General features: G+C 50.1%; 1 protein-coding gene across 3 annotated transcripts in view; it reads right to left on the bottom strand.

Moving 5' to 3' along the window:
• The window catches only part of LOC122921855 (rho GTPase-activating protein 11A-like), a 33069-nt gene extending 26086 nt beyond the window's left edge, over positions 1-6983 (bottom strand). For all 3 annotated transcript variants that reach the window (XM_044272138.1, XM_044272137.1, XM_044272139.1), the window contains exons 1-2: positions 6634-6983; positions 1934-2004 (exon numbers count right to left, since the gene is read on the bottom strand). In XM_044272138.1, the coding sequence (XP_044128073.1) occupies positions 1934-2004; positions 6634-6768 (206 nt within the window). In that variant the 5' untranslated portion in view covers positions 6769-6983. The remainder of the gene's footprint in view (positions 1-1933; positions 2005-6633) is intronic.
• Between the last annotated feature and the right edge of the window lie 3863 nt (positions 6984-10846).

A 10846-nucleotide genomic window follows, 5' to 3' on the forward strand; every position in this document is an offset into this window, starting at 1 on the left:
AAAAAAACAGAACGCAATCCCAGACAAAACTGACTGAACTTGCTTGCACACCACATACATATCACACACACAGAGTACCGCATACATCATGATGCATGTCTGTAGTGGATGCAGGCAGGGTATTATAGCACAGGGAAGATGCACATATTGGACTGGACTTTATCACTTGGCTATAATAGCCTCATGTTATTTAGACTTTTTTACATCCTGCAGAGTCCAGCAAAAAATGTTACAGTGGAACTCTATGGTGACGGATACCACAGTATGGCCTCTGAGGCATCCGTTAACGTACTTTTTTTGTGTTTGTTAAATGTGTGTATCTGTATTAAAATAAAATAGTAAGGGGAGCGTTTTTACTTTTCCGAGGAAAAAAATAAAATAAAAATGAGGTGCGATCTCTGATGGAGAATCAACATTTAAGTCACATTCCCATTTTTACCTTGGATGGTGACCCAGGATTCCCCGCTGTGCCAAAGTAAAGAGCTGCTGAAAGGAGGCCTTCCTCAGTACCAGGCCGTCCGTGTCACATAGACGCCCAAGTTCTAGATGTTCCGCCACAGGAGACTCCAATATAAAAAGGAGCCATCCACTCTGAGACAATCCACTGCAGACCTGTGCACTAGTGCGCCTTTAATAAAACCCCCTTTACTAGTACTGGACTTTGCATATCGGATGACCAACCACAGAGGACTTTACACTACATCTGTACTGTACACAAGAGTAGAGGGCGAGGCATGGAGAGCAGCGCCTCTAGGTGTAACGGTAAAACACCATTTTTCTCAGTAACGCGGACACATATGAACATGGGACCAACACAGATGCCTTCAGCTGCCAAGTGTACACGTAACAGGTCAGCCAGTGTCCTAGGTACAAAACTGCTGACAGATGCCCTTTAAAAGAGCTTAAAGCCTGCCCGCATCAAACTTAAACATGTAGAAGATCTGGTCAGCACTTGGCCTTTGGCGGTGCACGTTCCCGGTCATTTTGGAAAACAAATGATCCTAACACTAGCTTTCTTCAATACACTTATCTCGACAACAGTTGTTAATGCGTTTCGGCCCATCCAAAGCCTTTGAAAAGGGGCCCTCATCATCCATTTTCCAGGATGCAATTAAGGCTCCATTCACAAATCCGTAATAATGGGTCCACATCCGTTCCGCAAATTGTGGAACTGATGCAGACCCATTCATTCTCTATGGGGAAAGAATGGACGCGGAGAGCACACTATGTGCTCTCCGCATCCGCATTTTCGGAGCGCCCCCTCCGCAATTGCGGACAAGAATAGGCATTTCTATGGGGGTGCCGGCCGGGTGTAATGCGGATCCGCAATGCACTACGGATGTGTGAATGGACCCATAAAGGGGCTATTGTCCGATTTCATCTAAAAACTGAACAACCTAAGGCCCTGTACACACTTTCGCCGGTGGAATTTGGCACTAAAAGCCCACTGGCAGCCATACTGGATCCGTCTCCCATTGCTTTCAATCGTTTAATGAATTAACGCTGCAACATCGCCATGAACAGACATTCCTGTTCTTGGCGTGGCGCGTGCACAGATGCAGATGGAAGCTGCATTCAAATTGATAAATTATGTCCTAAACGTGGAGGGTTTCTGCACAGGAATACACCGCTGTGTGAAACGGCCCTTATTTCTCTAGACCAGGGCACTCAGAGCTGCTGTGAAACTACAACTCCCAGCATGCACGCTTTCTTGGCTGTTCTTGTAACTCTCATGGAAGTGAAAGGAGGATTCTGGGAGTTGTAGTTTCAGAACAGTTGCTGATCTCTGGCTGAGATAACCGGGCACGTCGTACATTACACCCTGGAATGCCCTGTGCGGCTTACAACTGCCACATGGGCACTACACTCCGACACAAGCATATAATACTTGATGAACCCTCCCAATGTGTACATCAGTACAAGTCACACTTACGCTGGTATATTTCCATACGCTGGAATATTCAGTTGCGGCAGGGTATGAAGAGGCGCTCCAAAGATCTTCCCCTAAATAACACAGTAGCAAAGTTATCAATTTACATTGAGCATTAATGGCAAAAAACAGATAAAAGTGACAAGCACATCAACGTAAATCACACCAGCAACAGAGAGCACAATATAGTTACTGTACAGACGTCCCGAATCCCAGACCGCTGCACAGGGAGGTCTCTGGGGTATGGCTCGTTACAGGAGCTCAAGACAAAATGGTCCATTGTGCTGGCCAAATGTTCACAACACCAGTAAAGGGGCCGTGTCACCTCAGCAGATGGTATTCATCATCTTGACAAATAAAGTAGCACTCCCACAAATGTTTGTTCTCTGACCTGTTAGAAAGGTACATGATTTAATCTGTAGTGAAGGTAATCTTATCAGTGACTGTATATGTGAGTTATAACCTCCCTTCTGATCCTCAGCTGTGTCGTGTTCTGACCCAGGACAGGAAGTCAGTTACTTCTCTATTCAATTCCTTTGCGACTGACATTGAGGCTCCCATAGGAATACACGGAGAAACTGACTTCCTGTCCACACAAGATGCTGTGTGATTTGGAGAGTCTGATTGTCAGTCACATGACACAGCTGAGAAGCAGAAGGGAGGTTATAACTCACACAGTCACTGGTAAGAAGATTACCTTCACTACAGATGATATCATGTACCTTTCTAACAGAGCTACTTTAAAGGGAATCTGTCATTGGGATTTTGTGTAAAGAGCTGAGGACATGGGCTGCTAGATGGCCACTAGCACATCCGCAATACCCATTCCCCATAGCTCTGTGTGCTTTTATTGTGTAAAAAAAAAACAACGATTTGATACATATGCAAATTAACTTGAGATGAGTTCAGCGTGAAGGAGCCCAGCACCGCCCCACACCCTCAGAATCTCCTCCTTGCTCCCCGACGTCAGAAAGCTAGAGCGCCGTAATCTCGCGATGCGTGAGCTAGCGCATGTGCAGTTCATTCCCTGAGGCTGATGCCAGCACAGGGAAGGAACACTATGATGACACTGCGCGTGCGCTCGCTCGCGCATCACGAGATTACAGTGCTCTAGCTTTCTGATGTCAGGGAGCAAGGAGGAGATTGAGGATCTGGCGGGGTGGTGCTGGGCTCTTTCATGCTGGACTCATCTCAGGTTAATTTGCATATGTAACAAATAGTTTTTTTTTTACACAATAAAAGCACACAGAGCTATGGGGACGGGCTATTGCAGATGTGCTAGCGGCCATCTAGCAACCCATGCCCTCAGCTCTATACACAAAATCCTGGTGACAGGTTCCCTTTAAAGGGGTTCTGCAGTTTTTTTAAAATTGAAAAGGCAGGCGCCACGGCTTTCTTGACGTTTACCGCAGGCACAGTGACGTCATGACTAGTATCAATGGCCTGGGCGCAGCTAAGCTCTGTTCCCTTGAATGGAGCTTAGCCCCGCCCAGGCCAGTGATACTGGTAGTGACGTCACTGGGCCTGCGGTAAACGGCAAGAAGGCCGTGGCGCTGCTAACTTCTCAAACAGCTGTTCGGCCGGGTGTCTGTGTCGGACCCCCACCGATCAGATGATCTATCCAGAGGATAGATAATCAGTTAAAAAAAAAACTGCAGAACCCCTTTAACTTTGTCTACATGATAAATGCTAATTGCTTAAGTGAGACACCCCCTTTAACTGCACATCTCATTCATACAGCCACCTACATGTATGAGCTGAAAAAAGGCTACACAGATGCACAAAAGATATTAATGCGTGCATAGCCCCATTGAAATAAATGGATCAGTGTACTATCCACAAAAACTATGGATAAACCACATGGAAAATACAGAGGCATTACACTGCGCCTGTGTCATAGCCCAATATGAGTCACAGGGTCACTGGCTTCGGTGCACTACAACTATAGTGACGGGGCCCGATGAGACAGACGGAGCTCCCGCCGGGGGGGGGGGGGGGGGGGGGGGGGCATTACGCCGATCCAGGCAGTCAGTCAGTGCAGGGACGATCCTGCTGACAGTCTAATATGTATTAGGAGCCCGGTTCTTTTGTTCTGACAGGTGAAACGCTGCCGCCAGTCTCCTCTCTCCACATTGACAACACATATACATTGGGCTGAACCCAGCATGTACGTGTATGGGGGAGTTGGGAAAGATACCGAAACAGACTACTGAAGGTGTATGGCCGCCTCCTGAGCAGTGCGTAACAGACTCTTTCAGCCCTGAAACCGGATTTCCATTCGGGAGGTTTTTGAACTTCCTTTGTATGTAAATCATTGTGCAGGTAGAAAAAGGAGAGCGAAACTCTAGTAGCAATGTCCCCAAAAGAGAAGAAGCGCTGGCGGCAGGAGGGGCCACAAGTTACATCTGCAAGACACAGAATATCTAATGTCTATAAGAGACACACAAAAGAAAGCGGCTTGTGTTCCAAGAACATAAACTCCTGTGACATCTGAAAGGAATGTAAACTGAGCCGTTATCCTACCTTATACCATGAAAGGTGAAGCTGGAGCAATGCACGAGACCATGCCCACGGCAAGCGCCATTACTGGAAAACCCCTGTAAGGAGGACCCCTCACCTCTCCTGACAGGTCTGTTTTGGTAGCTACTTGCATTGCCCAGGTAACAATCCTGACCCATCTTTTCCTATAACTATGCTGTGCCGTTCCTCCATTAATCCTACTTGAAGTTCAGGAATAACTGCGGGGGTTGTGTCCCTGGCAGCACGGACAGGATGGTGCCAGAGTAACAGTATGGTCAGTGTCTGGTATAGCAGAGAGGAGCTGCAGGCACTGCCCGTAGAGGACACATGGACAGGGTGATCATGGAGCGCATGCTCAGCAGTATCGTCATGTAACCATCCTTTTGTCTGTGATACTTCCTGTGACAGGAAACGCCGCACGTCCTTGTGGACACCTCTCAGATCGCTCAGCATTCACAGCTGGTGCCGGCTGTATGTCCCCATTCTCAGCTTCACACCCTTCTGAATTTCAGCAACTTATTTGCCAACATACAGGATTTTAACCGTGCCCAACGCTGCAATACCCCTGGAGGGCACCATGAGGGTCCGCCTGCCATTTATCCCCCCTCTCTATGCACCGCTGTAGGTCCCTGAATTCCTAAAGTCGCATATTCTCATAGTTAAAGGGCTCACAGACCTATAAAAGGGGCGTCCAATGCTAAACTAAAAGACCTGCCCTCACTCACCTCTGGACCAGTGCCACCCCACCGTCTGCCCTGGGTTACAGCCAGTGACTTTGTGCACATTAGAGCTAGGATTCTGTCCTGGCATATGCTCATCCCTATAACTATAATGGGGTCTGGCGGGTGCCTGGTCTGAATACCGCCATATTGCTGGACAAAATACCGCTACATGCAGTGATCTGCGATGGGGGCTCCGCTGCAGATGTGAACCTAGCCTTACTGTTTTGGCTGTAGCCTGGGCAAAAGAACCGAGCAGCAGGGGGAGCCGAGTGTACGTCTTATCTTATCAGCCTCCCGGCTGTTTCTGTAAATAAAGACATACCCTGGACCACCCCTTTACAGCAGATGGCGCAATTAAGGCTACTTTCACACTTGCGTTCTTGTTTTCCGGCAGAGGAGCTCAATCCCGGAAAAAATAATAAATGTTTCAGTTTAGTCCTCATGCATTCTGAATGGAAAGAGATCCGCTCGGGATGCATCAGGACGTCTTTCGTCCCGGCAGCATTCTGTTTTGCTTCAGCTGCGGTTTTGTGTCCGGTGAAAAAAAAAAAAAGGATCCTTCACCCCTCAACTTTTAATGTATTTAGTGACTGATCCGGTTTTTCTTGTTTTGATTTCACACAACCGCATCCTAACGGAACGGAGGCATCCTGATGTTCAAAATCAAAACGGATCCGTTTAATTCTGGTATTGGGATCCTCTGCCGGTTCTCAATACCGAAGTTAACCACATAAGGGTACTTTCACACTTGCGTTTTTCTTTTCCGGCGCCGAGTTCTGTCCTAGGGGCTCCATACCGGAAAAGAACTGATCAGGCATATCCCCATGCATTCTGAATGGAGAACATTCCGCTCAGGATGTCTTCAGCTCAGTGGACGGAGATAATACCGCAGCATGCTGCGGTTTTATCTCCGGTCAAAAATCTGGAAAACATATGCGCAGCCCTAAAATGTGAAAAAAATAAATGCCGGATCCGTTTTTCTGGATGAAACTGGAGAGACGGATCCGGCATTTCAATGCATCTGTAAGACGGATCAGGATCCTGCTCAGTCTTACAAATGCCATCAGTTGGCATACGTTTTGCCGGATCCGGCAGGCAGTTACAGCGACGGAACTGCTTGCCGGATTCCTCTGCCGCAAGTGCGAAAGTAGCTAAAATACTAGCGGCAGGGACCATTCCTGCCAATTCAATGCTTTGCAGACAGAGATGGGAACAGGCGTCTGAACTGGAAGGACTGCACCGCCACCGTGCACACTCGGCTCTGCTGCATACATGAGGACAGGGTCCAGGCCTGATGTGCCGCACAGGGAGACGTCCCCCAAGGGTCGCCCGGGGACAAGGTTTAGGGTTTTTTCTCCAGTATAAGCTAAAAAAATAAAACACATTCCTGCAAGAGTAGAAAAAAAGAAGAGTACAACCCCCATCATCTGCATGCAATCATGCCCTCTCTGACATACTTACCGCCGGCCACCCTCCTCTCCCGGGGTCGCTCCGGGACTTGCTGTTCCAGTGTTTGATCTTGATGCCATAGGAGCGCAGCTGCTGGATGACCGCCAGCCGGGCCAGGCTCAGGTAGTCAGGCGCCATCTTCATCATTACAACTGCACTGACAGCCGCTCACTACTACTCTCATCAGCCTCTATGTACCGCACTCAAGAAACCCACTACAACGCTCACCAGCCTCTGCGTGCTCATTCCCTGTGCCCAGCACCTCCGTTCACACACGTCCCGTGCCGCCCGTCCCTTCACTTCCCGCACCCATCTCACTTGCTTTCCCCTCCGGTAAACGTCTCTCTGCCTTGTCCCCACTGCTCTCCGTCTCCTCTCTACCCGCTCTCGGCTACTACGTTTTGATTGGTCAGCGCGGGTTCAAAATCTCAGGCCCCCTGGTTCCCGTGGTAACAGGGCTGCCCCTGCTGGCGCCTGATCGGGCAAAACAAACCTTCCAGGGAGCTGATTGGCGTTTGAACGTCACGTGACGCGACATGACATGACTGGACTCACTGCAGAGGCTGTTATCAGGGGGGGGGGAGCGCGTGACGTGTGCGCTGCCGGAGAAAGTAAGGAAGCTGCTTACATTTTGAGGTGAACACATTCTGCATTGGGACCTGTCTGTCAGCAGCTTCATCTGTGTCCGTCAGCAGCTTCAGCTGTGTCTGTCACACATATTCCATAGCCCTTTACAGTTCAGGGGGTTCATGTACAGAGTCATAAATAACGTAGCAGCAAATAGGTCAACAATTACAACAAGGAAGGAGGGCCCTGCTCCAAGAGCTTACAATCTGTCATTTCTGTGGCTGCAATGTTCCAAAAAAGAAGTGCAAGCCATATGCAAATAAGCGTTCCAAGTGCCCAGGGGCGGTGTCCGCTGCTCCAAGTGCCCAGGGGCGGTGTCCGCTGCTCCAAGTGCCCAGGGGCGGTGTCCGCTGCTCCAAGTGCCCAGGGGCGGTGTCCGCTGCTCCAAGTGCCCAGGGGCGGTGTCCGCTGCTCCAAGAGCCCAGGGGCGGTGTCCGCTGCTCCAAGTGCCCAGGGGCGGTGTCCGCTGCTCCAAGTGCCCAGGGGCGGTGTCCGCTGCTCCAAGTGCCCAGGGGCGGTGTCCGCTGCTCCAAGTGCCCAGGGGCGGTGTCCGCTGCTCCAAGTGCCCAGGGGCGGTGTCCGCTGCTCCAAGTGCCCAGGGGCGGTGTCCGCTGCTCCAAGAGCCCAGGGGCGGTGTCCGCTGCTCCAAGCGCCCAGGGGCGGTGTCCGCTGCTCCAAGCGCCCAGGGGCGGTGTCCGCTGCTCCAAGCGCCCAGGGGCGGTGTCCGCTGCTCCAAGCGCCCAGGGGCGGTGTCCGCTGCTCCAAGCGCCCAGGGGCGGTGTCCGCTGCTCCAAGCGCCCAGGGGCGGTGTCCGCTGCTCCAAGAGCCCAGGGGCGGTGTCCGCTGCTCCAAGCGCCCAGGGGCGGTGTCCGCTGCTCCAAGCGCCCAGGGGCGGTGTCCGCTACTCCAAGCGCCCAGGGGCGGTGTCCGCTGCTCCAAGCGCCCAGGGGCGGTGTCCGCTGCTCCAAGCGCCCAGGGGCGGTGTCCGCTGCTCCAAGCGCCCAGGGGCGGTGTCCGCTGCTCCAAGCGCCCAGGGGCGGTGTCCGCTGCTCCAAGCGCCCAGGGGCGGTGTCCGCTGCTCCAAGCGCCCAGGGGCGGTGTCCGGTGCTCCAAGTGCCTCCCATTCATTGTACTCAGGGAACTGACCGTGTCAGAACTCATCGTGAGTTCAGGTCTGAGGAGCGGTGTTCAGTCTGGGAAATACGTCCGTCGTACGGAACACGTCTTCTGGACCAAACACACTCGGGTGAAACGCCTAAAGAAGCAAAAAGCGTCCGGGTGGAAACCACATAAGTGACTGGATGCCACAAAGAGGAGGTCATTAGGGTTGTGCATTAATGGCCTAGAACCGTGATGGCTAACCTCCGGCACTCCATTGTGGTGAAACTACGACTCCCAGCATGCTCCATTCATTTCTTAGGAGTTCTGAGAACAGCCAAGCCAATGTACATCTTTGGAGTTAAAGTTTTACCACAGCTGGAGTGCCATCACAGGCCTAGAATCAGTCCCACATTGCACCACCCGCAGTGGCACAATATAGGTCAACCTATAGGTGAACATGTGTCTAAATCACTGCCTTCAATGGACTGGCAGGAGCTTCAAGGCAGAATCATACGAGATTTTGCTAGAAGTGCCCCACAGCCGGGTTACCGTGCCTCCAGACGCTGCAGGTTTTGTTGCAGAATTGCTCGCTGTCTCATTCAAAAGAATGGAAATGATTTTAAAAGGGTTTTTCGACATTTTATTACTAATCGGTGGGGATCTGACACCTGGGACCCCTGACAATCAACTGTTTGAGAAAACGCCCTCAGCACGCGCCATGTTCTCCTCAGCCGGCACAGAGCAGAAGGAGAAGAGAGGTGGCACCGTGCCACCAATGAGAAGAGAGGGGAGGAGGAGAGGCTGTGATGAGGGTTGAGGCCGGATTTGTATTGACCAATTAATATTCATTGGTGGCGCAGTGGCAACAGGGTCCCCTCCTCCTCAGTATCTTCATTGGTGGCAGTGGCCACAGGGTCCCCCTCCCCTCTTCTTCAATGGTGGCAGTGGCAACTTCCTGATCTGAGCCACAGCAGTGTAATCCTGGGGCTCCGATCAGTTATCATGGCAGCCAGGACGCTACTGAAGCCTTCCATGGCTGCTATGGTAAGATCCCTGCTGCTGTGTGCACAAGGGCAGCAGGGACAGTGTAAGATCCTATTCACTCAAACAGAGCTCTATCAGGGAGAATAGGACAAGGGTTCTTGCCCCCTAAGGGGGTTAATAGTTATTAAATAAAAAGTTTAAAAAAACACCAATATTAAAAGTTTAAATCACCCATTTTGCCAATTTTACATATAAAATATATAAACAATAAAAATAAACATATTACGTATCGCCATGCCTTGAAAAGTCAGAACTATTAAAATATTAAAAAATATCTCCTATGTGGTAAACACTGTAACAGAAAAAAACTAACATGTGATTCGCCATTTCTTAGTCACCTTGTCCCCCCAAATATAGGATAGGACTGTTCTATTATGGGCCAGACGTTCCATAATGCACGCGGCTTTGGTGTTTAATTTTTTTCGCATGGTATCAAATAGTATTGAGTATCGTAATACTTTTTTATGGTATCGAAATCGAATCAAAATTTTGGCATCATGACAACACAGGAGCTGTGCTTGGTATCACAGTTCAGCCACATTCACTTCTATGGGGCTGAGCTGCACCTAGGCCACGTGATGCGAGTGCCACTGCCTTCTCAAACAGCTGATTGGCAGGGGACCCGGGTGTCAGACCCCCACAATCAGATAGTGATGACTTATCCTGAGGATAGATCAGATAATGATCAGCCGACACTCTGTTGAAAGAGCGTGGTGCACGCGTCCGAGATGGCAATCTCACGTGTGTAGTAGGAAGAGATCGGCACTCACTATATCTTCTGTAAAGTCGATATCTTTATTGGTCACATATAATGTTCTGTATTCTGTGACGCGTTTCGGCTCACATCAGGAGCCTTTCTCAAACAGATATGGCATACAAACACACAGTAGCAAACAGGATTAGAATAGCCCGCCAAGGCGGAAGTGACATCAGGTAACCATAGGGATAAGGTAATCAACAAATGTCATGGTCGTGACTCCGGAACCGCATGCTGTTGCCTGCGGTTTGGTTTGGTTGTTCAACCACAGGTGAGGGCCGCTAGTGTGTTGCCTCACTTGTGGTTGCCGTGGGAAACAAGTTGTTTTGTATTGTACGCAGTATAGCAGCCTGAGCTGGTGCTAGGCAGCTTGCTGCAATGTGCATGCGGTTGCACCTGGCAACCTGTCTGTTAGGTGTGTCTTTTGTATGTCTGGTGTGCACAGGGTTTTGTTATGTGTGCACTTTCCCCTTTAACCACTTCAGCCCCGCTAGCTGAAACCCCCTTCATGACCAGGCCACTTTTTACACTTCGGCACTACACTACTTTCATCGTTTATCGCTCGGTCATGCAACTTACCACCCAAATGAATTTTACCTCCTTTTCTTCTCACTAATGGAGCTTTCATTTGGTGGTATTTTATTGCTGCTGACATTTTTACTTTTTTTGTTATTAATCAAAATGTAACGATTTTTT

Source organism: Bufo gargarizans, chromosome 11 (genome assembly GCF_014858855.1).
Source record: "Bufo gargarizans isolate SCDJY-AF-19 chromosome 11, ASM1485885v1, whole genome shotgun sequence".
In the NCBI taxonomy this organism is placed as follows: domain Eukaryota; kingdom Metazoa; phylum Chordata; class Amphibia; order Anura; family Bufonidae; genus Bufo; species Bufo gargarizans.